General features: G+C 42.0%; 1 protein-coding gene across 1 annotated transcript in view; it reads left to right on the top strand.

Annotated features, from left to right (window-relative positions):
* The first annotated feature begins 5,755 nt into the window (after window positions 1–5,755).
* The window catches only part of LOC126294952 (homeobox protein Wariai-like), a 60,166-nt gene continuing 38,228 nt past the window's right edge, over window positions 5,756–27,693 (top strand). Inside the window, exons 1-3 of the mRNA XM_049987172.1 lie at window positions 5,756–5,886; window positions 24,862–24,991; window positions 25,113–25,160. Of these exons, the coding sequence (XP_049843129.1) occupies window positions 24,904–24,991; window positions 25,113–25,160 (136 nt within the window). The 5' untranslated portion in view covers window positions 5,756–5,886; window positions 24,862–24,903. The remainder of the gene's footprint in view (window positions 5,887–24,861; window positions 24,992–25,112; window positions 25,161–27,693) is intronic.

The raw sequence follows: 27,693 nt of genomic DNA, 5'->3' as shown, positions 1-27,693 counted from the left end.
CTATAACCTCATCGGAAAGCTTTTCGTATGAATCACCAGAGTGCAATGACTGCTCCGCAAATGCACTGCCGTTTTATGCCTTGTGTACGTAAGAGTATTGTCGTCTGTACATAGGCCTATCCGCAGCCTACGACTTTTGTCATGTCTCGTGTAATCGTGAGTTACCGCTTGACAATTATTGAACAATAGGAAAAAAAATCGTATATTAGTTAGAAACAACGGCGTGCACACACTATATTCAAGATGTAAACGTCACCACAGATATTCGGATTTGCCTTAGGACATGCTCATTATGCCTGCCATAATTGGCGATGATGTGGCGCAGATGAATAGCTAAATTCTTAATTATCCACAGAAGTGTCGGAACATCGATGCTGTCAACCACCTCCTGTATGGCTCTTTTCAGCTCAGCAATGGTTTTGGGGTTATTGGTGTATACCTTGATTTCAGTCCTTGTGTAGGGTGCGGTGTTTTTCGCAACGAGATACGGTGGCGTGTATCAAATTGATCATATAGCTTATTCACGTGGTTATTTATTGAATTTCACTAACAAAACACACAATAAATTAAAAATATCTTCAAAGAAAGACAAAGAGGACATAAGAGCTTAACAGCAATATAAATATTATTCGTTAAGATATCTTTCCGTCAGTTTTGGATTGTGATAACAAACGGTAACATCGCCTCTTTCTCACTTGCATCTTTATTACAATTCACAAATAAAACTCATTATAAATGACATATATCTTTACAGAAAGGCAAAGATGACGTTATAGAACAATAACAATGGTAACATTACTTACTCAGTTGTATCATCGTATCTTCTGGACTGCGGTAACACATGAGGGATTTTACCACAGTCAGAACAAAACGGTTTAATATGCATCAAACAGACTTGATTTTGACACATTTTGCGTCAATATTTTTTCGGTCTTTTCTTTGCTGCGCAGGTATTACACCTTTTAGAATCAAATTCTGCCAGGAAGTTTCATTACACCTTTTCCTCTTGCTTGCAGTTGTTTTTTCTTCCTTTCTGCTTTCGTCTTCTGCTTCACCCTCACACAAGGGCCTATAATGTTGTAGCCTCAGTTGAAGATCCCTGTGGACTCTTGTGGTGTCCTGACTTCTTCGAACCAAGTGAGGTAGAACTAATGTATGAGACAGTTGTTTCAGGAATCCTTTTATTCTGATACAATTCTGATTGATACCACAATAGATAATTTCTGCATTCATTCCAGTCACATTGATCACTGCAAAAAATATAACCATCGGCCAACGGCGCACGTTTCTTGCAACACTGAACGAAGTGGACTCCATCTTTGGTGCTATTAATAAATGTTATAATCGATAGCTTTAGTTTATTTCCAGTGTCAGCACTTACTAAATTGTCGTCTAGCAAACTTGATGCTAGGATCACGCATTTCCCCTTTCTAGGAACACAGTAAACTAGAGAACACCGTTTCTTGAAGCCAAAAAGTGAGCTCTTGGCAATCTTTCCTTTACAAGCAGCAAACTCTGGAGGAATCTCACGCTTGTTATCCTTCATAGTTCCAACAAAAGAAAGAGTTTTCCTCTGTAACTCATCCGTCAAGCAAATGCTAGTAACCCAGTAGTCTGCACTCACATTTCGACCTGAATCATAAATAGGCTGACGTAGTCGCAGAACAACATCATAATGTTTATTGGTTAGGTGATATAATCCTTATAGTTGCAGCCCAGAGTATATTTCCAAATTACATAGGTAAAATACTTGGGAATCCACAAGAGCATATATCTTATTCCCATATTTGTTTGGTTTACTAGGTATCACAGATTCCTTCCAGTTTGTCATGTACTGTAATATTTTCTCCGATAGTATCACAGTCAGTTCTGTACAGATATAGAAAATACACTCCTGGAAATGGAAAAAAGAACACATTGACACAGGTGTGTCAGACCCACCATACTTGCTCCGGACACTGCGAGAGGGCTGTACAAGCAATGATCACACGCACGTCACAGCGGACACACCAGGAACCGCGGTGTTGGCCGTCGAATGGCGCTAGCTGCGCAGCATTTGTGCACCGCGGCCGTCAGTGTCAGCCAGTTTGCCGTGGCATACGGAGCTCCATCGCAGTCTTTAACACTGGTAGCATGCCGCGACAACGTGGACGTGAACCGTATGTGCAGTTGACGGACTTTGAGCGATGGCGTATAGTGGGCATGCGGGAGGCCGGGTGGACGTACCGCCGAATTGCTCAACACGTGGGGCGTGAGGTCTCCACAGTACATCGATGTTGTCGCCAATGGTCGGCGGAAGGTGCACGTGCCCGTCGACCTGGACCGGACCGCAGCGACGCACGGATGCACGCCAAGACCGTAGGATCCTACGCAGTGCCGTAGGGGACCGCACCGCCACTTCCCAGCAAATTAGGCACACTGTTGCTCCTGGGGTATCGGCGAGGACCATTCGCAACCGTCTCCACGAAGCTGGGCTACGGTCCCGCACACCGTTAGGCCGTCTTCCGCTCACGCTCCAACATCGTGCAGCCCGCCTCCAGTAGTGTCGCGACAGGCTTGAATGGAGGGACGAATGGAGACGTGTCGTCTTCAGCGATGAGAGTCGCTTCTGCCTTGGTGCCAATGATGGTCGTATGCGTGTTTGGCGCCATGCAGGTGAGTGCCACAACCAGGACTGCATACGACCGAGGCACACAGGGCCAACACCCGGCATCATGGTGTGGGGAGCGATCTCCTACACTGGCCGTACACCTCTGGTGATCGTCGAGGGGACACTGAATAGTGCACGGTACATCCAAACCGTCATCGAACCCATCGTTCTACCATTCCTAGACCGGCGAGGGAACTTGCTGTTCCAACAAGACAATGCATGTCCGCATGTATTCCGTGTCACCCAACGTGCTCTAGAAGGTGTAAGTCAACTACTCTGGCCAGCAAGATCTCCGGATCTGTCCCCCATTGAGCATGTTTGGGACTGGATGAAGCGTCGTCTCACGCGGTGTGCACGTCCAGCACGAACGCTGGTCCAACTGAGGCGCCAGGTGGAAATGGCATGGCAAGCCGTCCCACAGGACTACATCCAGCATCTCTACGATCGTCTCCATGGGACAATAGCAGCCTGCATTTTGCGAAAGGTGGATATACACTGTACTAGTGCCGACATTGTGCATGCTCTGTTGCCTGTGTCTATGTGCCTGTGGTTCTGTCAGTGTGATCATGTGATGTATCTGACCTCAGGAATGTGTCAATAAAGTTTCCCATTCCTGGGACAATGAATTCACGGTGTTCTTATTTCAATTTCCAGGAGTGTATTTCCCAAATCGCTGTTATCTTGCGTAATCGTCTCCTTTCATCGCAAGTTGCCCGATTGTCAAATCTTAGACACCCCATAAAGAATTTGAAACGTTTTATGTTTACTACGAGGCTAAATTTCTCAATGGCTTCCCCATTAGTTATCCACAGATCCTCTAAGCTTTCTCTGTTGCTTTTGTTTACTCCAGCTAAAAAGAAGAGACCGATGAAGGTTTTCAATTGAATTATGTCAATTTTTTAGGTCTCTTCCACGCTGGAATGAAGCTTTGAGGCTCCCTATATACTGATTTGTACACAAAACTATAATAGGCAAAATTTTGTCATCTATAAGGCAATTCCAGAATTCCAAAGGTGTTCTCGCTGCATTTGCTACACCTATAGGTCCAGTAATTTCCGAATAATATTAAGAGCCCTGAATCGTACTCTCTGCGATGGTGGAACTTCATTCAATTTGTCTGTTTGCCCCTTCCAATATAGTAATGGCCGTTTTCCTCAAGTAATTCCTCATCTTCTTCACTGTCGTCTTCTTCTGTTTCTGAATCTTCCAGACAAATTTCTATTACGTCATCACCATCTGTGTCCACTTTGTCTTGAAAATCCTCTTGAAATTCGTTACTATCCTCTTCGAATAGCATCTATTGGATTTCTGTAACTTGATTTGGATCCAGGAGTTTATATGTCTTACTGTAGCCCGAAATCACGAAACATATCCCACCTAAAAGCATAACGTTCTATAAAAAACGCAATCGGGAGCCTCTTATCAATTTGATACGTGATATTCAGACAACTGAAAAGACGACTAAACACTCCTAAAAGAATGTAAGTTCATTTTAGAATCTCAATTACCTCTCTACTAGTTACTTAGTTATGTTGATAATCAAAGAAACTACCCGTTGAAATGTAATGGGAATGGGCGTGGTGTATCAAACCTAAGCAATCACCAAATATCTCGACAACACAGCAGTGGCGTTGATACTGAAGCATACAGCAATGGCTAGCGTCTGGAGAAGTGAAGCCACTTTGGAGAAGGTGCCGGCGCTGCCAAATGCTGACGAATAATTTACAACAAATATTTTATCGGCCCGCCCAACGGAAGGTTAATGTAGCCACACAAAAAGGAGAGGCGTGTGTGAATACGGTGGCCGATCGATGCACGTGCCAGTCGTCTCCGGGTACCCCACAACCAGAAAGCGGTCCCCAAAGTGTTCCTCCAGCATATCACTTTCCTGCTTCCATGACGTCGAGATGGGTACTACACGAACCACGTCTTGTCGAAATTAGGGTCACTTTGAATAACGGCGATGGAATAATCTTCCAAAACTTTCACGTACCGTTCGATACTAACGATACTAGCAAGCAGTATCGCATCGATCATTCCGTGACAGGACATTGCACACCACACAGCCACCCGCTGAGGGTGAAGAGACTTCTGGACTGCGAAACACGGATCCTCAATCCCTCAAATGCGCCAATGGTGCGTACTGACCAACTCTTCCATATGAAAGTGGGCTTCGTCGCTAACTCTGTGTCGTTAGGGTGAACTTCTAAAATTTTCGCTTTTCATTATAGAGACTCTGTTCATTCCAAAAGACCGAGTTATTAAACAGGAATCGCATGGTAGTACCTAGCATTGAAAATCCAAAGTCTTGTGCTTGCTTGTACTTTGTATCGTGATTACTAGGAGAAACGCATAGTATTCGGTTCAGAAATGAGAAAAAACATCTTTTAAGATAACAATTACTATTTCATAGGAACGTTCTTCTCAGTGCTCAACTATTACAATATATATTCAGCTTCTTACAAGAGCATACATTGTCAAATATTAACATTTTCTCATATCTCGCAGCAATGGCGGCTGTCGTTTCTTTTTCTAACAGTAGAGATACACCTGATTTGAAAATACGTTCTTCGTTGTCAAGTCCACTATCAGGAAACAAAAATTGTTAGTTAAGTCACTAAATCCACAAATTTGTTAAAAATTACGGAACGCTAACAAGCCAATGATGTTATTTACAATCTGCGCTCTTGCAGGTGAAAGCGATAATACAGGTTATTTATAGCCGAGAAGATTTTTTTTTTCGTAATATTCCGCATTAGAATTAAAGCATAGATTTGTTCTACGAAATAGGGTCATTTACAGTTATGCAGACATAAAGTTATTACATACAAATGTATTTCTAGTTGTCTGAGCACTCAGTATTTACATTTATATCACAGTTCGACTTCTCTTGTGACTAATGTTCAGCCTGGAGGACGTATCTCAGGACTGAAAGGCAGTAAAATGGAGAGCTCGTGATGGGCAAGCATGTGGCCACCACAGGGTCGCACCGGCAGAGACCGCGGAGGAGAGCAATTGTAGTAATCATCAGCGTGGCCTTGGCATCTGTGGCGTGAGCTCAAACGCCAGATGAGAGAGTGGTTGCGGGGGAGGGGGGGGGGGGGGGGGGGTCGGCGGCGGCTGGAGCGGCTGGAGCGGCTGGAGCAGAGTGCAGGCAGCGGACGGATGAGGCGGGGGCCGTAAGTCAGGGCGGTCGACCGCCACTGCGCCGTTTGCTGCATCACGGGAGGTGTCTGGTGAGTGCGAACGTACTTAATTCACTATTGCTCTCTGTGGTTGCCTCTCACTTCACTCGACTTAGTAGTCTCCTGTGCCCTGTGTAACACACCCTAAAGAGCCGTGACCGTGGAACTGAGGGAATACAAAGAAAGAACGGAGATTTTTTTTTATTTTTTTTTTAACTTCTCTCCACGACCTGTAGCACGACAGCTGTTGTAATGCATTCCTGTATCCTTTCACTTCTGCTCGTGCACATCTTAAAGCACAGTTAAAATAATAGCACTACTAGCAATACTTACGTGTCGCATATTTTTCGAACAGATTTCTAAACGAATGTTAGTTTTTATGTAAAACAGAGAAGGAAAACCAGAGACAAGATGGAAGCATTACATTAAGTGGCACTACATCGCAGACGTATTCATCAAATTTTTCCTAAACTAAGTAATAATATGCAGGCAATTTGGACGTTGAATTACGGCACACAGGGTAATTCAAAAGACTGTGCATATGTTGAAGGACCTGATAGAGAAGACGAAATACAACGACGTAGGAATACGAACTTACAGTGCTGGAAGTAAATCTGACCCAGAGAAAGCTTTCGGGTGTTACGAACTCCGAGACAATGAATGCTCACTGGTCTTAAGTTTAGCAAATTTCTCGTTTACTCAACAATTCTTTACAGGACACAAATGTGTTCAAATCGGGGATTAGACAAAAAACACTGTGTCTAAAGAGGTTCGTTCGTTGCCTTCTTTTCTTTGTAGAGAGCTCCAGAATTTTCTGATGAGACGTTATTTCTGTACAGAATGCTGAGATCGCTATTAGAAACACGCTGCTGAATAAAGAATACACTATCTTTGTTGAACTTCAGGAGCGAGTGCATCGGTTGTCGATGTTGCTCCTGACATTTCAGAGCTGCTACTAGCTCAGTGTTGCTTTCGAAGCTGTAAGATGCTGTGAATTGCATATAGCCCTATTCCGCGATCGACAAACCTTCCCTTCGTAGGGTGAGTTACGATCCTTGACTTGTGTACTTCTGCTACCGGCAAAACAATGGATTTCTTTTTTTGTACTGTGCTTTACAGACATTGCAAAATCGCCTGCATAGTTTAACAACAACAGTGTGACGACTACCTACCTTTTTGGGACCTCAAATGTTATGTCTGTTCCCACCTCCACCCACGTTGAGGTATGTATCATTCCTGTGAAACCCCATCTTTTCAGTTATGGTGGTCAGAGTCCTCCTAAGGAAGAGCGAAGTTATTAAGGTCACTACTCGTTAGTTATCCAAGTGGAATTCTATGATTCACACAATTAAAGGCTTTTGTAATGTTACAAAACGTACCACCAGGATAATGTTTCTTAATTAGCTCTGCAAACACTTTAATTTCTGAGGTCTTGTAATGTTCTCTCAGTGGAGCAGACTTTTACAAAACTATGATACAGTTAACACGTTCTGCTCAGTTAAAGGCGTCAGTATTGTATGATTGCCACCTTTTCGTAGGGTGTGGAAGGAGTGAAGAAGGTCTGTAACTGCAGGTGCTTCGCTTAGCTCCAATTCGTATAGATTTGTTCCTACAGTTCATTTTTATGTGTCAGGAAATGTCCTCCAGATCATTCACTGATTACACAAAAGGGGTAAACCTGTGAAGGTAGCACAAGATTTGAACATTTTTATAGAAACTCCACCATAAACAACACAGTTAATCATTTTTAGTGACCTCATGAATTAGTCTTCTTAAGTTGCTGTATCTTTCGCACTAATGTCTGTTGGTGGAGCAAGCAGTATCTGCACAACTCTGATGCGTCTGTACTGGATTTGCTGCCACTGTGAGGGACACGTCAGTATCGCCATATGGCAGAGCATACCACAGTAGGGTGTCGGTTTCGCAGGTTTCTCAGGTCCTTATCACAGAGTTGTTTGTTTTAGTTTGTACCTACAATACGTCTAGTAACTGATAAAAAATTTACATAATTTATTTATAAGAAATTGTGCTTCATTTTCTCTACTCATCCCTCACCGACACAATTAATATGGAATTGCCCTTCCACCCCTTCAGATAATTTGTACACTCGTGGTAATAGCAACTGTAACTGGATTGTATGGTACACAGAGACGACGAAAGGTGACCAACTATCAACAAGAGATAAGAAAAAATTGAAAACCGTTCCTCTGAATGTTGATAAAGTGAAAGATGGAGCGATCAATGAATACTACACTCCTGGAAATTGAAATAAGAACACCGTGAATTCATTGTTCCAGGATGGGGAAACTTTATTGACACATTCCTGGGGTCAGATAAATCACATGATCACACTGACAGAACCACAGGCACATAGACAAAGGCAACAGAGCATGCACAATGTCGGCACTAGTACAGTGTATATCCACATTTCGCAGCAATGCAGGCTGCTATTCTCCCATGGAGACGATCGTAGAGATGCTGGATGTAGTCCTGTGGAACGGCTTGCCATGCCATTTCCACCTGGCGCCTCAGTTGGACCAGCGTTCGTGCTGGACGTGCAGACCGCGTGAGACGCGGGACAGACGCTCAATGGGGGACAGATCCGGAGATCTTGTTGGCCAGGGTAGTTGACTTCCACCTTCTAGAGCACGTTGGGTGGCACGGGATACATGCGGACGTGCATTGTCCTGTTGGAACAGCAAGTTCCCTTGCCGGTCTAGGAATGGTAGAACGATGGGTTCGATGACGGTTTGGATGTACCATGCACTATTCAGTGTCCCCTCGAGGATCACCAGAGGTGTACGGCCAGTGTAGGAGATTGCTCCCCAAACCATGATGCCGGGTGTTGGCCCTGTGTGCCTCGGTCGTATGCAGTCCTGATTGTGGCGCTCACCTGCACGGCGCCAAACACGCATACGACCATCATTGGCACCAAGGCAGAAGCGACTCTCATCGCTGAAGACGACACGTCTCCATTCGTCCCTCCATTCACGCCTGTCGCGACACCACTGGAGGCGGGCTGCACGATGTTGGGGCGTGAGCGGAAGACGGCCTAACGGTGTGCGGGACCGTAGCCCAGCTTCATGGAGACGGTTGCGAATGGTCCTCGCTGATACCCCAGGAGCAACAGTGTCCCTAACTTGCTGGGAAGTGGCGGTGCCGTCCCCTACGGCACTGCGTAGGATCCTACAGTCTTGGCGTGCATCCGTGCGTCGCTTCGGTCCGGTCCCAGGTCGGCGGGCACGTGCACCTTCCGCCGACCACTGGCGACAACATCGATGTACTGTGGAGACCTCACGCCCCACGTGTTGAGCAATTCGGCGGTACGTCCACTTGGCCTCCCGCTTGCCCACTATACGCCCTCGCTCAAAGTCCGTCAACTGCACACACGGTTCACGTCCACGCTGTCGCGGCATGCTACCAGTGTTAAAGACTGCGATGGAGCTCCGTATGCCACGGCAAACTGGCTGACACTGACGGCGGCGGTGCACAAATGTTGCGCAGCTAGCGCCATTCGACGGCCAACACCGCGGTTCCTGGTGTGTCCGCTGTGCCGTGCTTGTGATCATTGCTTGTACAGCCCCCTCGCAGTGTCCGGAGCAAGTATGGTGGGTCTGACACACCGGTGTCAATGTGTTCTTTTTTCCATTTCCAGGAGTGTAGTATCGCCTGTGGTCGAAATTCAACCAATAGAGTTTATAAACTACATCGACATCTACATATGCACTCCGCTAGCCACCTAGCGGTGTGTGGCGGGAAGCACAATACGTGCCAAAGTCATATTTCCCTCCGTCAGTTCCACTCGCGGATCACGCGAGGCAAAAACAGTTGTCTGAACGCCTCAGTAGGAGCTCTAATTTCCTATATCTTTGAATGGTGACCATTGGGCGATTTCGGAATTTAGTGAACAGCCCCTTCCGCTTAGCGCGGCGTCTATCTGCAAGTGTGTCCGAATTCAATCTTTCCATGAGATACGTAACGCTAAATGTACCAGTAACGAATGTTGCTGCCCTTCTTTACACCTTCTCAATCTCTTGAATCAGACCCAACTGGTAAGGGTCCCATACAGAAGAACAATAAGAGTGGACGAACTAACGTATTGTAAGCTATTTCAACGGCTGCACCGCTTCAGGAATCTACCAATAAACCGCAAACTAGAGTTTGCCTTACCCGTTACTTGCGTAATCTGATCATTCCACCCAGATACTTGTGTAATCTGATCATTCCACCCAGATACTTGACGTATGTTACCGCTTCCAAAGACTGGGCATTTATTTTGTGCTCGTACATTCATGGCGATTTTCGCCTTCTTATACGCAGTGCGTTACACTTACTAATATTGAGAGATAACTGGCAGTCATTACACCAGGCATTTATTTTCAGCAAATCCTCATTAATTTGTTCACAACTTTCGTGTCATACTATTAATTTGTAGACTAAAGCATCATTGGTTAACAGTCTAGTGCCATCAACCAGATCCTTTATGTAAATCGTAAAAAGGAGCGGACCTATTTCGCTGCCCTGGAGCACACCTGATGTTACACTTGTTTCTGTTGAGGACACCCAATTCAGGACGACATACTGCTCCCAATCTGATAAAAAACTATCTATCCAAACTCTTATGACATCTGATAGACCGTAAGCGCGCACTTTATGGAGCAAGCGACAGTACAGAACTCAGCCGAACGCCTTTCGAAAGGCAAGAAATATAGCATCAACTTGAGAGCCGGCATCTAGAGCCTGTTGTATATCATGCACAAAGAGGGCCTGCTGTGTCTCGCAGGACCGCTGTTTCCTAAAACCGTGCTGGTTTCTGCAGATGAGCTTCTCAGAGTCTAGAAAGTACGTTATGTCTGAACGTAAAATATGTTCCATGATTCTACAACAGATCGATGTCAGTGAAATTGGCCGGTAATTATGTGCATTCGATTTTCTACCTTTTTTATAGTTTGCTATGACCTGGACCTCCTTCCAGTCCCTTGAAAGTTTCAGCTGTTCTAATGATCTCTGATTGATAATGAATAAAAATGGTGCTACTTTTTTTTCTTTTTTTTTTTTTTTTTTTTTTGTCATCAGTCCACTGACTGGTTTGATGCGGCCCACCACCTTTCCTGTGCTAATCTCTTCATCTGTTTTCCTCTACAGTTTTTGGCCTCTACAGTTCCCTCTAGTACCATGGAAGTCATTCCCTCATGCCTTAGCAGATGTCCTATCATCCTGTCCCTTCTCCTTATCAGTGTTTTCCACATATTCCTTTCCTCTCCGATTTTGCGTACAACCTCCTCATTCCTCACCTTATCTATAGCACTACATCTCAAACGCTTCTATTCTCTTCTGTTCCGGTTTTCCCACAGTCCATGTTTCACTACCATACAGTGCAGTACTCCAGACGTACATACTCAGAAGTTTCTTCCTCAAATTAAGGCCGGTATTTGATATTAGTAGACCTCTTGGCCATAAATGCCTTTTTTGCCATAGCGAGCCTGCTTTTGATGTCTTACTTGCTCCGTCTGTCATTGGTTATTTTACTGCCTAGGTAGCAGAATTCCACAACTTCATTGACTTCGTGACCATCAATCCTGATGTTAAGTTTCTGGCTGTCCTCGTTTCTACTACTTCTCATTACCTTCATCTTTCTACGATTTACTCTCAAACCATACTGTGTACTCATTAGACTGTTCATTCCGTTCAGCAGATCATTTAATTCTTCTTCACTTTCACTCAGGATAGCAATGTCATCAGCGAATCGTATCATTGATATCCTTTCACCTTGTATTTTAATTCCACTCCTGAACCTTTCTTTTATTTCTATCATTGCTTGCTCGATGTACAGATTGAAGAGTAGGGGCGAAAGGCTACAGCCTTGTCTTACACCCTTCTTAATACGAGCACTTCGTTCTTGATCGTCCACTCTTATTATTCCCTCTTGGTTGTTGTACATATTGTATATGACCCGTCTCTCCCTATAGCTTACCCCTACTTTTTTCAGAATATCGAACAGCTTGCAGCTTTTTATATTGTCGAACGCTTTTTCCAGGTCGACTAATCCTATGAACATGTCTTCATATTTCTTCAGCCTAGTTTCCATAAATTAGCCGTAACGTCAGAATTGCCTCTCTCGAGCATTTACTTTTCCTAAAGCCAAACTGATCGTCACCTGGCTCATTCTCAATTTTCTTTTCCATTCTTCTGTATATTATTCTTGTAAGCAGCTTCGATGCATCACCTGTTAAGCTGATTGTTCTCTTGCCGTCTTCGGAATTATGTGGATGATGCTTTTCGGAAAGTCAGATGGTATGTCGCCAGACTCATATATTCTACACACCAACGTGAATAGTCGTTTTGTTGCCACTTTCCCTAATGATTTTAGAAATTCTGATGGAATGTTATCTATCCCTTCTGCATTATTTGATCGTAAGTCCTCCAAAGCTCTTTTAAATTCCGATTCTAATACTGGATCCCCTATCTCTTCTAAATCGACTCCTGTTTCTTCTTCTATCACATCAGACAAATCTTCACCCTCATAGAGGCTTTCAATGTATTCTTTCCACTTATCTGCTCTCTCCTCTGCATTTAACAGTGGAATTCCCGTTGCACTCTTAATGTTACCACCGTTGCTTTTAATGTTACCAAAGGTTGTTTTGACTTTCCTGTATGCTGACTCTGTCCTTCCGACAATCATATCTTTTTCGATGTCTTCACATTTTTCTTGCAACCATTTCGTCTTAGCTTCCCTGCACTTCCTATTTATTTCGTTCCTCAGCGACTTGTATTTCTGTATTCCTGATTTTCCCAGAACATGTTTGTACTTCCTCCTTTCATCAATCAACTGAAGTATTTCTTCTGTTACCCATGGTTTTTTCGCAGCTACCTTCTTTGTACCTATGTTTTCCTTCCCAACTTCTGTTATGGCCCTTTTTAGAGATGTCCATTCCTCTTCAACTGTGCTGCCTACTGCGCTATTCCTTATTGCTGTATCTATAGCGTTAGAGAACTTCAAACGCATCTCGTCATTCCTTAGAGCTTCCGTATCCCACTTCTTAGCGTATTGATTCTTCCTGACTAATGTCTTGAACTTCAGCCTACACTTCATCACTACTATATTGTGATCTGAGTCTATATCTGCTCCTGGGTCGCCTTACAATCCAGTATCTCATTTTGGAACCTCTGTCTGACCATGATGTAATCTAATTGAAATCTTCCCGTATCTCCCGGCCTTTTCCAAGTGTACCTCCTCCTCTTGTGACTTTTGAACAGGGTATTCGCTATTACTAGCTCAAACTTGTTACAGAACTCAATTAGTCTTTCTCCTCTTTCCTTGACCCAAGCCCATATTCTCCTGTAACCTTTTCTTCTACTCCTTCCCCTACAACTGCATTCCAGTCGCCCATGACTGTTAGATTTTCGTTCCCCTTTACATACTGCATTACCCTTTCAATATCCTCATACACTTTCTCTATCTGTTCATCTTCAGCTTGCGACGTCGGCATGTATACCTGAACTATCGTTGTTGGTGTTGGTCTGCTGTCGATTCTGGTTAGAACAACCCGATCACTGAACTGTTCACAGTAACAGACCCTCTGCCCTACCTTCCTATTCATAACGAATCCTACACCTGTTATACCATTTTCTGCTGCTGTTGATATTACCCGATACTCATCTGACCAGAAATCCTTGTCTTCCTTCCACTTTACTTCACTGACCCCTCCTATATCTAGATTGAGCCTTTGCATTTCCCTTTTCAGATTTTCTAGTTTCCCTACCACGTTCAAGCTTCTGACATTCCACACCCTGACTCGTAGAACATTATCCTTTCTTTGATTATTCAATCTTTTTCTCATGGTAACCTCCCCCTTGGCAGTCCCCTCCCGGAGATCCGAATGGGGGACTATTCCGGACTCTTTTGCCAATGGAGAGATCATCATGACACTTCTTCAACTACAGGCCACATGTCCTGTGGATACACGTTACGTGTCTTTAATGCAGAGGTTTCCATTTCCTTCTGCATCCTCATGTCGTTGATCATTGCTGATTCTTCCACCTTTAGGGCAATTTCTCACCCGTAGGACAAGAGAGTCTGACCTCTCAGCCACAAATAATTCTGATCTAATAGAGAGCGTCATGACGGATGCAGGGATTAGTGAACACAAGGTCACTGTAGCGAGGCTCAAACCATATCAACCAAAACCACTAAAAATAAACGCAAAATATATCTGTTTAAAACAGCAGTCAAAATTCGCTTGATGCAATTCCTTCCAAGCTAATTATATAAGTGTACATCTGATACGGCTCAAATTCAGAGATACAGTATCGACAGCAATAGATAGTTTCATACCGCAAACGTTAATAAGAGATGGGATGATCCACCATGGTACACAAAACCCGTCAGAACACTGTTGCAGAAGCAACGAAAAAAGCATTCCATGTTCAGAAGAAACCAAAATCCCCAAGACTGTCTATGTTTCACGGAAGCTCGATATTTAGTGCGGACGTCAGTGCGAGATACTTTTAGTAGTTTCCACACGAAACATTGTATCAAAAAATGGTAAAAATCGTAAAGAGATTCTGGTCGTAAGTAAAGTACACCAGAGGCAAAAACAGTCAATAACATCTGAAACGACACCTTAGAACAATTTATACAAGACTGTGCTTAAACTGACACACAATATTTTTTATGCGCAACGCAGTCTGACTTTCAATAATCCCTACAAGAGAATGGCCCTGACTAACATTAACCTATATGTTTCACAAATCACTTACCTCACAAAAATCTTCGTTACTCGAACTACTGTAATACAGCAAGCGCCACTACTGCCAGCTAACTAAAAGATTCACACTACGGAAGTCACTAACTACTGATAGGCACAGTTAGCAAATGAAAGATTTTAATAGAGAACAAACAATGTATTTACCTTTATAGTCATATTATATATGTCAGTTCATGGCACCAATTCTTACAAATTTCAAAACTCCGCCATCTCTCTCCCCACGTCCACCACTGCTGGCGGCTCACCTCCAACTGCGCAACGCTACGCGCTCTTAGCATCCAGCTGCCTCTGCTCAACACTACAATGGCAGACAACAATGCAAACAAACCCAGACTGCGCACAGCGCAGCCAGTGATTTTCATACAGCGCGCTACATGGCGGCGGCGTTACCAATAAAAAAAACTAAACAGCCTACTTACATAGCCCTCATGCTCCCCACAAAAAAAATTTACAAATTGTTTTGTGCAGTGGCCAATACTGATTTGAACATTTTTTTAATAATTACAATGACAAAGAAATGAAATGCACACACTTATCGATACAATGTTGGTCAAAAGCAAAAATTTTCTCACAGCCCATAAAGACAGTCATGATCATTCATCAATGTAAAATTGCAGTGTTTTTCTCAAAGTTTGAGCAATAAAAGAAATTGCACTTGGAAGTAGTGGATTTGTAAGCAGTCTTGAAGAAGTAGTGTTGTCCTTCCAACGGAAAGACTGTGCTGACTCTTGACATGCAGACAGGTAATGGGCCACAGCAGAGTCAGTCGACATTGAAGACTATCGGTAGGTAGGTCATCACAGAGCAGACCCACTGTAGTCCTCGTAGAGATTACTATTGGTGGGCCACCAGAGGTGCAGACCCACTGCAGTCCTTGTAGAAATGATGGTATTGGTGGGTCATCAAAGGTGTAGATCCACTGTAGTCCTTGTAGAGATGGCCAGCAGCCATCTGTTTGACTGTGCGGGCGCACAATCACCATTGAAGAGTCTTGCGGATAATATAGCAAGTCCATAACCACCACTTGTGCACTCACAAAAATTGTTTTTGAAATGTCCTTACAACGAGCAATGCTGTTATCCAGTCCCTTACTGATTTATTAAGACATGTGCAAACACTATCAGTCCCTACTTCTCACATATTGTCCATATACTATGACCGACAGAAACGTGTGCAGTGAAATGTAATTTACAAGTTACTTAATTTGATGAACTGGTGTCAATTACAATTTTATAACATAAGAATGCAATAACAAAGGTACAAAATACTTCTTTAAAGATCATAACACTACAGATAACATTTGCAGTACTACAGGCTTTACAAAAGAATCGAAATAGCAAATACATCAGTGTTACAAAAATTACGACATAAGTACATACATAAAAGATCAGAATAACTTTTGAAACATCAACTTCACACATGAGCATTAGAACAAAACAGAATAAATAATGTGTCAACATCTTTACAAAGTAAATAACATGTTATTAATGCAAATTATATTTGAGGATAACAGTATTCCCCATCATAGTGAATGTAGCTTAATATTAGAAAAATTCTGCAACATAAGTCTTATCAGATAAACATATAAAGACAGGAAGAACATAAATACACAAGGGTACACAAACACATAGCGGGATAACACAAAAGGAAAGGACAGGATTTGTTTTACTGCAGTATTTTGTAAACAAAACTTTCGTTACTTCTCGGAGATCTCCCTTCGGTCTTCATTATTTCCAAAAAGTTCTAACTATACCTGCTTTCTGTACTTTTCTCGTATAACCTCTCTTGCATTTCTTCCAATTCATCACAACTCGTTCTCTCATATAGTCTACCCCTTCTTAAGCTAACTTAAATCTACTGAGCTCAGATGCTAAACTAAGGGACGAGGCAATGCAGCAGCACAAAACAATTAATACAAACAGGAATGAAAACAATGGAAATTGTCAAAGCAAGCTACAGTAAATCTAAATTACAAACAATGCAACATTACAACTAATATGAGCCAATGTGCGGCAACAAGAAAAATAAATCAGTAGTAAAACTAGGTTAACAGAGTAATACAAAGCAGCAGCAGCAGCAAATACAATAACTTATATCTAAACATGACAAAGCTCAAGCAGAAAAAATATTACACTAAAGACAACAATGCAGATAAGGGAAATGTATATTCACATCTTAATATCTATATAATTAAAGTAGTGCACCATAAAAACTAATGCTACAACAAATTACCAAGTGCTTGAAAAGAAAATTATATATACAGTTACTGTTATTAGTCGCTTCTTATTGCTCTTTCCATTCCAAGAGCTCCTTTTTCGAAGAATGTGGATCATAAAATAATTATTTAATAGATCTGTCGACAGAAAGTGTTCAAATTAGCAAATGCATTTAATTTTATAAAACCAAAGCTGCAACACAGCTGGAAAACAGATATAAAATGAAATAAGCAACTATGGACAAAGCATAAAAATATCATTCAATAGTCATGTGACATTTTATAAGTTAGTAGAATTCTCTCAATTTTCGTAGAAAGACGTTTGTTATAATCAGGTGTCAGATGTAAGTATCTTTCTCAGTAATTAGCGTGTCGTATTTGCGGTGCTTTCTACAAAGGAATGTCAATAGAGAGGATAATGGCCCTTTTTTTTTACCTGTGCCTCTGAAAGGCACACACTCTTGGCTTTCTTTTTTCAGGTGGTTGTCGCGCAGCTGGGTGCCCACGACGCATTACGTGCAGGTGGTCACTTAACTGTCTTAACGAAATATTTACGACACCAGTTTCTGCTACAGTGGCAGTCTCATATACAAAATTTCACAGGTCAAGAACTTGCGTTACAAATCTGTAGAAACAAAATCCTGTAAATATAACAGTGTCCAAAAAATTTTCGGCGGCATTGTGGTACATTCACGCATTTACATACATATCATCTCTTAAAGTACGATTCTTGGTTTCCAACCACCTTTTTCACAAACCAGAGTCCCTAACCACTACTCATTATTCCTTACCTTATTACACATATACATATTCGTCCACACTTCTTCAATATTTCATCATAACAAATACGTAGCATAATCAAATTCCTCATATAGCATCAGCTTATTGATCATAAACATGCCACAACAGCATAATACACATCGTCATCGTAATAATAACATCATAACACCACAGTCAAATTCTCAAAATGGTCGTAGCTTCCTCCAATAATTTCAAAACCTAAAAAAATTCTCTGCTCATGTCAAAAGTGTCATCTACCTCAAACGTACTTTAAAAATCATGATCCCATACCAAATATGTCATTGAAAGCTCTCATAGTATCACAATGGTTCCGAAAAAAGGTGAACAGTTCACAAAGTACAGACAAAATAGAATTTCATAAGTGTGAAGTTATCCACCTGCGTAATTGCTTAAACATGTGTCACTGACATTGTAAAAAGATGTTTGTTTCTCTGTCAAATAATCAGATAGCTGTGTAATTCTGTGTTAGAGAAATATGGTACCGATGTGTAAAGTTGTATAAGCAAATACCATATTAGCTAGGGCTCCTTGTGCTTGCCAAACACATGGTACACAAAGTAAGCGTGTACCCCCCTGAGGATAATGTAATTATATCCTCAGGTGTTACAGATTACAGCAATGGAATGAAATGTATCACGGAAAACTTTCTTTGTAATTCAAATATGTTGAAAAATAAATAGTTTAATGCGTGTCCTGTAGCGCTAAATGTGCGTCTTGCTGTAAGACAATCTCTGTGGAAGTGTCGTAGTTGTTGTCCTCCGAAAGCTAAGTTCTGCAGAAGTCAATGTACTTACCTTATGATAAACGAAATTGAAATGCATTGCGTATTGATATCTTAGTTATTACGCTTATTGCCGTGATGAAGTAAGTACTGTACTGTACGTATTGTTGTGCTACAGAAAAGGCTGTCTCATTGTAGCTATACCACAAAAGTTACCACTAAAACATGTTTTACTTTCCAGAAGAATTCAGAAAAACAGTGCAGATATAAAACAGATACACCGCAAAACCAACAATGTAAATCGTGTCACATATTAGTAGCGTCGTGATATAATCGTGTAGCTATCAGAGAAACCAAATGCTAAGTCATCTTTAATCTCACCGAATGTACTTCAAATAAAGAATGTAATTTCAAGTAAACCAAAGTGTTGCATTAAAATCTCATTAGCAGTACTGGTAAACGTTCTAAGTATGTGAGCCATATAGTCGTTACGTAATCGTGCAACTAACAGGCAAGAATGTACACACGAAATAACACAGTGATGTCTGTTCACTATAACAATGCACTCGTAAATACTGTCTAAATATGTTCCGTAGGTTCTAGATTGGATAGTAAACTTCAGACATTGTTGCATGTTAACAGTTTCTAAGTGTGACAAAGCATACTAGAAATGTGAAGTGAAATGTTTTATGGCAAAGACAAAGTTAAAAAGCAGATTATACTTCAATAAACGGTTTTACTTGGGAAATGTGGTGTAAACCTTTTACCCTTTGTAGTACTCAAAGTTTCAACTTGAACGCAATTATCATGTGGTATACGTCGCTAAAGAATATGGAACTTTTCTCAAGGTTAGCGTCTATGTGATTTTTCTCTGAGCCAGCCGGCGCAGGTGGCTGCCTGCGGTGCGAGTCATTATCTGTTTCTTTTGTGGCGCGCGCCGTTATTGGGATTAGGAGACCTAACTTCTACGAATTCACCTTGCCGAGAGGGCCCAGCTCTGTTTGAATCCCGCCAGTTCTGATGAAATTCCGGTCTGTCGTTACGATCATATCGTCTGTCATCATGTCGGTAGTTCCTGTAGTTTCTTTCTTGTCGGTTAAGTGGTGGAGAATTTCTCCCTGAATTATCACTGCATGGTGGACCGTTGCGTCTGAAGTTATTCTGTCTCCCGTGATAATAATTATTTTGGGTACCATATCGTCTGTTTCTCTGATTGTCTCTGTGATAGTCACTACCGCGGAGAGGTGATCTTTCCCTGTAATTATTATTACTCTGCCAACGGTTGTCATACGGGTGGTGTCTGTTTTGGTCACGATTTGTATTGTGAGAATAGCCTTGTCGTGTCCAATTATTATTTCTTTCATCGCGGAATTGCGACGGATGTGACCTGTAATTGTTGTGTTCCTGTTTTCGCGTTCCGCGATTGTCAGTGTCAATTTCTAATTCTTGTAAGAGTCCCTGAAAAGCTTCAATGTCGTCTTTGCAACGGCCTTCCAAAATAATATGCCGTAAATGTTCAGGCAATTTGATTAAGCAAATGCGGATGAGTTCTGACGGGCTGTATGGGTTTGACAGGTACTGATTCTTGTGCAACATGTCTTCAAAATATTTCACAAGACTGGAAAATTCAGATTGTTCGAAATGTTTCATCATCATGATGCCATGTTTTACTCGGTCTTGTGTGGCTTGGGACCAATATGCTGAGAGGAAGGCATGGTAAAATTCTCCTTCACTGTGGCAATCGTGAATGACCGATCGCATTCTTACAGCTGGTTCATTCTCTCAGTAGCCACACATAAATTCTAATCTGTGCTCTAGTGACCAGTTGGGAGGAAAACAATGAGAGAATTGATGAAGCCATGCTTGTGGATGAATGTCGTTATCAGAATTCTTAAATGTTTTGAATTTACGTGTAGTAATGAACAGCTTATAGTCAAAATCATCGTGTCGGCGAGTCGCATATCGGTCATTGTTATGTCGTGTCGGCGGTTCCATCTCAAAATTCGGTGCACCTTGCCAATTTCTTTCATAATTTCCGAAATGCCTTGTGTTATTATTTTGTGCCTTTTCCGTACTTCTAAGTCCCTCTTCCCTTGTTGGAGCGCGAGTGTCCTCTGAAATATGTAATTTTTGTATTACCTGCGTCAACTGATCTTGTATTTCCCGGATTTCTCTTTTGTACCTTGTATTGATTTGATTTTGATTTTGTTTGAATTTTCTAATTTGTTCATACTCCTCTGTGTCAGTGAAGGCTACGGGTCTTGTGTCATTCATATTATATATATCAGTTCATGACACCAATTCTTACAAATTTCAAAACTCCGCCATCTCTCTCCCCACGTCCACCACTGGTGGCGGCTCACCTCCAACTGCGCAACGCTACGCGCTCTTAGCATCCAGCTGCCTCTGCTCAACACTACAATGGCAGACAACAATGCAAACTAAACACAGACTGCGCACAGCACAGCCAGTGATTTTCATACAGAGCGCTACGTGGCGGCGGCGTTACCAATAAAAAAAACTAAACAGCCTACTTACACATCACTGCGCGATAGCGATGTAAATGTTACCGATGATGGTGCCACTAAAGCTGAGTTACTAAATACAGTCTTCCATAATTCCTTCAAGGAAGAAGATGAAGTAAATATTCCAGAACAGCAGTTATCATGAGTGACATAAAAGTAGATATCTTAGGTGTTGCGAAACAAATCAGTATACTGTACTCGAACATTATGAATCACCTTGAAGAAAATGACTTATTCATACGTAACCAACCCAGATTCATAAAATATCGTTCTTGTGAAAAACAGCTAGCTCTTTATCCCCAAAAAGTAATGAGTGCTGTCGACAAGGGATCTCAGATCGATTCCATATTTCTAGATTTTCAGTTCTTAGATACCGTTCCTTACAAGCGATTATTCATCAGCTTGTGTGCATATGGAGTTTCGTCTCAGTTGTGTGACTGGATTCGTGATTTCCTCTCTGAGATGTCACAGTTCTTAGTGGCAGACGGTAAATCATCGAGTAGAACCAAAGTGATATCTGGCGTTCCGCAAGGTACTGTCATAGGCCCTCTGCTGTTGCTTATTTACGTAAATGATCTAGATGATAATATGAGCAGCCCCCTTAGATTGTTTGCAAATGATGCTGTAATTTACCGCCTAGTAAAATCATCGGACGATCAATTCCAATTAAAAAATGATGTAGAGAGGATTTCTGTATGGTGCGAAAAGTAGTAATTGGCACTAAACAAAGAAAAATGCGAGGTTATCTACATGGGTACTAAAAGAAATGCGATAAATTTCCAGTATACGATAAATCGCACAAATCTAAGAGCTGTCAATTCGACTATATACCTAGGAATTACAATTACGAGCAACTTAAATAGGAAAGACCACGTAGGTAATATTTTGGGGAGAGTGAAACAAAGACTGCGCTTCGTTGGCAGAACACTTAGAAGCTGCGACAAACCTATTAAAGAGACAGCGTACATTAAACTTGTTCTCGGCTGGAATATTTGGTGGGTAGTATGGGATCCATACCAGGTAGGATTGACAGAGGACAGCGAGAAAATGCAAAGAAGGGCAGCTCGTTTCGTGTTATCGCGCAATAGGGGCGAGAGTGTCACTTATATGATACGCAGGCTGGTGTGCCAGTCACTGAAACAAAGTGGGTTTTCTTTGCGGCGAGATCTATGACCAACTTTCTCTTCCGAATGGGAAAATATTTTGATGACATCCACCTACGTAGGGTGGAATGATCATCATAATAAAATAATAGAAATCAGAGGTCGAACGGAAAGATGTAGGTTTTCGTTTTTCCCACGCGCCATTAGAAAGAGGAATGGTAGAGAAGTAATATGAGAATGGTTCGATGAATCCTCAGCTAGGCACTTAATTGTAAATTGCAGAGTAACAATGTAAATGTAGATGTTTATCCCCTGTATATCCTAAAACAATGAAACGCTTTTTTTTATTTGTAACTAAGATGTGAAACACCAATTTTCATAGATGTAACTTTAAAAGTACCTTATCAGTTCTTCAATAATGATTTATTGTCAAAAAATTATTCCCCCCTCCCCCACTATTTCATCACTATAGGGGCTACATTTTCAAAATGCTCATACACACATTTCTTTATTCCTGTTTGAGACACCAGATTTAGTTTCAATAGTGCCTTCGCAGCCACATATTTTCCAAAAACAATTCATCCTCTATTTCGGAACCCTTAGGCACGGAATTTCGAAAAATTCCATCTTATTCGGCGCCTACAGTATAGGATGAAAACCCTCATCGAATTTGAAGCATCTACTCTTAGTGGTTTTGTGCTCGGCGAATACGAGTCTGTGAGTGAGTCAGTCAGCTGCTACATTGCTTGTGTATATACAGGGTGGTCATAAAGTCCGAGAACACTTTCAATTATTTATTGCACAACAACTAAACATTGTACAGATGTCATACATTCTGCATTTTGAAGAGATATTCTGAAAGTGTTTCTTACAAGCATTCTATACGGGAACCGTGAGTGACCGAGCAGACGTCAATATATCCAAATTCTTGCCACATCCGCCCCAGCATGGCCTCGTCGACAGTCGCTTCCCGCTTTCTCTCCCGGAGCTCTGCTACATCACGTGGTAGAGGCGATACATACACCAGATTTTCATCGTGAAGTTCGTGGGTACCTGAACACACAGCTGCCCACTTCAAAGGGTCGCCTGTGCTAGAGCAGGGGACAGCTGTTTCTCGAAATGGCCCTCCCTGATCACCAGATGTCACTCCGTGTGACTTTTTTCTATGGACACACATTACAGACCTGGTGTATGTACCGCCTCTACCACGCGATGAGCCGGCCGCGGTGAGCGAGCGGTTCTAGGCGCTTTAGTCCGGAACCGCGCGACTGCTACGGTCGCAAGTTCGAATTACGCCTCTGGCATGACTGTGTGTGATGTTCTTAGGTTAGCCAGGTTTAAGTACTTCTAAGTTCTAGGGGACTGATGACGTCAGATGTTAAGTCCCATGGTGCTCAGAGCCATTTGAACCATTTTTTGAACCACGTATTGTAGCAGAGCTCCGGGAGAGAATACGGGAAACCACTGCCACAGTCGACGAGGCCATGCTCGGACGGGTGTGGCAGGAATTCGGATATATATTCACGTCTGCTGGGTCACTCATGATTCGCATATTGAGTGCTTGTAAGAAACACTTTAAGAGTTTCTCTTCAAAATGCAATATTTATGACATCTGTACAATGTTTAGTTGTTGTGCAATAAATAATTGAAAAATACGACCACACCATAGCACCACCGCCTCCAAATCTTACTGTTGGCACTACGTAGGCTGGCAGAGGTTCAGCGGGCATTCGCCATACCCACACTCTGCCTTCGGATAACTTCATTGCGTACCGTGATTCGTCACTTCACACAACGTTTTTCCACTGTCCAGTCGTCCAATGTTACACCGAACGAAGCGTCGTTTGGTATTTACCGTAGTTTCCGCCGTTCGTATTTAGCGGCCTACGAGCAACCGCTCGACCGTAAGATCCAAGTTTTCCCGCCTCCCGCCTAACTGCCATAGTACTTGCAGTGGATCGTGATGCTGTTTGGAATTTCTGTGTGGTGGCCCAAATAGATGACTGCCTATTACACATTACGAACCTCTTCGACGGTCGGTGGTCTCTGACAGTCAATAGATGACTTCGGCCTGTACGCTTTAGTCTTGTACATGTCCCTTCACGTTTCCCCTTCACTACCTCACCGAAAACAGTGTACCTAGGGATGTTTAGGAGTGTGGAAATCTCAGAGTCGTATGGCACAACTGACACCCAATCACCTGACCACGTCCGAAGTGCGTCAGTTCTGTGGAGCGCTGCATTCTTCTCTCTCACGATGTCTAATGAGTACTGAGGTCGCTATGGAGAACCTGGCTGTAGGTGGCAGCACAATGCACCTAATATCAAAAACTAAAAACGTATGCTGTGTTTAGGAGATTGCAACACTCATATTCGAGTCTGCGCTCAATAGTCGCTGTTATATTCCTAAGACCGTAGTTTCCGCCGTCACCACCCTGGAAGGTACCCACCAGTCCTGGCCTGCCTCAGGCTCGTTCAGCCAGTAAAAGCCGACGTCTAGGGCAAACACACACACTCTCACCCCTCTCTCGCTTTACACGACACATCAGCTCTTAGTGTCGTACACTACAATTTCGTTCGTTAATGCGAAGTTGATACTCATCCCTCTAAAATCAAATAGACAGCACTTTCTCGTACTTGATCAGATGTAAACAGAATTACGGTATCTTAGCGATATCTGAAATATTTGAAGGAATTAACTTAGCTGAATGAGCCAGTATATATATTTAACAGAACGAAGTGATATCAAGATGATGCTATCCACGATACATTGAAACATTAATGTACACTACATAATTCGCATTATAGCTTGGAGCAACAAAATTAGTTTTGTATTATATTTATTTACAAAATCTCACATTGTACAAGCGTCTGAAAATTTTATGATTTTTTAGGAAGAAGTTCTTTACTTCGCCAAATTACTGCATCCTAGCATTATGTCGTGCAGAAGCTGCACCTGGTTTATCTGCTTCTTTGTGGCAGTAGTCTTAGCTGCTGGCTCCAGTGACCCAGATTTCATTACAGGTACAACTTTTATTTTTTTAACTAAAATAAGTATGGTATGATCATGAATAACAATTTTACAATCTGTAATGATATACGTGTTCTATTTTTCCATTGAGATTTGAATCAATTGCTTTTTCAGAATCCGATCCTGAAGTCACAGTCTACAGTTCAGAAAACGACGATGAAGGTAATATTTTATTCCATTAATCCTAGATACATTGAGAGAGGGCATATTAATTGGGGTCGAATTCTGCTCTGTTTTTCCATTAAAATTTTTTTACACTCTAGGTACTGGGGAAGAGAGTTAGCACCGTGGATTAGGTATCACTGGTTTCGCCTGATGGGAGCATGTACACGGGTCGCACAGGATCCTGGTTTACTGAAGCACCACCTCAAGGCCGTACATTTGGTACATGATCTGAGCCAAACATTAAAAAGTAACAAGGCTCAGTTAACAGGAGCAGGACGTGAAATGGACCGATTTGGAGCAGGAGAGGCACCTCAGGACATTTTATTTTCCACTGTCTGTACTTTTATAAATACATTCATTAAAGTTTGTCATCATGACCAGGAAGGGTTCAGGACACATCCATAGCAGCGGAAGTTCAAAAACATAATTTAAAAAAAAGGTCTTTGCATGTGATATTTCACCATTTTTACACTTCCTATTGGCTTCATTTGATGCTATAATTACACTTTTCTTCATAAGTAAGAGGTTCTTCGATTAATTTTGCACAGCATACAAACCATATTTACAGATACATGAAACTCTAGAATTTTCCAAATCTATTAAAAACTGTAGTAAAATATGAGGTAAATAAATATAAAATTTCAGTTTTTTCTAAATATGAAGTTAAAAATGTAACGTCTCACTCATTTTTTCACAAATTAATTAAGTTCTAGGGTTCGTTTGCCTCTATGTATAGTATGTATGCTGTACAAAATTCATCGAAGAATCTCTCCTACTTATGAGGAAAAGTGTACCTATAGCAACAAATGCAGCCAATAGTAAGTGAAACAATGATGAAATATCACATGCCTAAAAAAATTATTTTGTAATTTTTTTTAAACTTCCACTGGTGTGAGCGCGAATCCTCAATCTTTCCAAGTCATGCTGATAAAGTTGTATGAATTTATTTGCAAAAGTATAGACAGTGGAAATTAAAACGTCCTGTGGTGCCTTTCCTGTTCCATGTGAGCCCGTTTGACGTCCTGCCGACATACCCACACCGCAGCCCACATTACGGTGAATGGTGGAGGGTGCTTTATGCCACTAGTAGTCACTACCACTTGCAAATAGAGCGAGGGAAAAACGACCTTGTAATGACCTCTGTAGGAACCCAATTTCTCACAGATTATCTTCATCGTCTTTACGCGAAATTTACGGTCGCGTCACTAGAGTCGTTCTCCAAGTTTGAGCAACAGTACCTTGCAGAAAGCGCGTCGCCGTCCCTGTCGCTTCTAAATTTCTTTTTCCTTTATTGTAATTTTAATCACCTCAATACAAGGTGGGCTGGCAGCAGCATATTACCCTGCTCTTCAGCCTTGAGTGGTACAATAACATGACATGGCACAGACATTACAATAAAATCGGCGGGCAAAAAATGTATATACAAAAAAAAAGTAAACATGAAGCCGTTCACGCTGGATGAGAAGAACACTAACACTTGGTGACACAGCGCAAATAACACGGATGACTGCGGCGGCACACGTGAACGGTGGTGGCGTGACGGCGAAAGGACACTGAACACAAAACGAAGGCACACACACGAGACACTGATGGTGATAATCTCCGGCGCGCGAATGTTCACTGAGCGTGTGCGAGTCTTGCTTCTAAACACGTATCTTCTCTGATATAAACCAGTTTTGTCACAAGCAAATGTGAGAACATTTCAGTAATCGGCTAATTTATTGGCATTTAGCATGACTCATTCACTTGATATGGTTGTGGAACGACATCGATGACCAAATCGCAGATTTTAAAGTTCATTACACAGTGCCTAGGCAACCACAGAAACAAACACAAGTGAAAGGCTCGTCAGAGACCATCATAAAAACATCCCAGTCTCCATCATGCGATCTGTAGTGTGTGATGTGAACATATTCGGGTACTTTTTATTATGCCAACTGGTTACAATATCTTTGAAATGAGCAAACGATGCCAGTGTTTACATTATATGGCGTGAAGAGCCAACTTCGCAGTGTGCATGCAAAAACCCGCCTTAAATAAGAATACTTAAAATGGAATCTTGCAAGATACCGTAGTGATACATGGTCCAGTGTAAAAGACAAGTTAAAAATTATTATGAATCACAATCATATTTCAAAATTGGTCAGTTATATAAAATAAATTGTGACAAACATCGTTGGAATTTAAAATGTTTACATCACAGCATCATTGATTGTTATAAAAGACGAAGCGTAGAATCATACAAAAGTGGCGGGGGGGGGGGGGGGGGGGGAGAGCTGGGCGAGTGTATAGTGAATATCTGAGTTCACAAAGCATCTGCGTAATGCTGGCATGCTGCTCGCACCTGCCGGAAGAAAATGTAGCAGATCGCCTCTCAGTTGCATCGGTGTCTTTCCCCAGTTGGACCTGGTGGGGATCACAATAACTCAATCGGTATTCAAGAGTAGGTTGCACTAGCGTTCTATACACCGCCTCCTTTACGGACGAGCTTTACTTTCTCAAAATTATCCTAGTAAGATCATCATAGAAC

This window comes from Schistocerca gregaria, chromosome 11 (genome assembly GCF_023897955.1).
Source record: "Schistocerca gregaria isolate iqSchGreg1 chromosome 11, iqSchGreg1.2, whole genome shotgun sequence".
NCBI lineage: Eukaryota > Metazoa > Arthropoda > Insecta > Orthoptera > Acrididae > Schistocerca > Schistocerca gregaria.
This window is presented reverse-complemented; position numbering and strand designations above follow the sequence as displayed.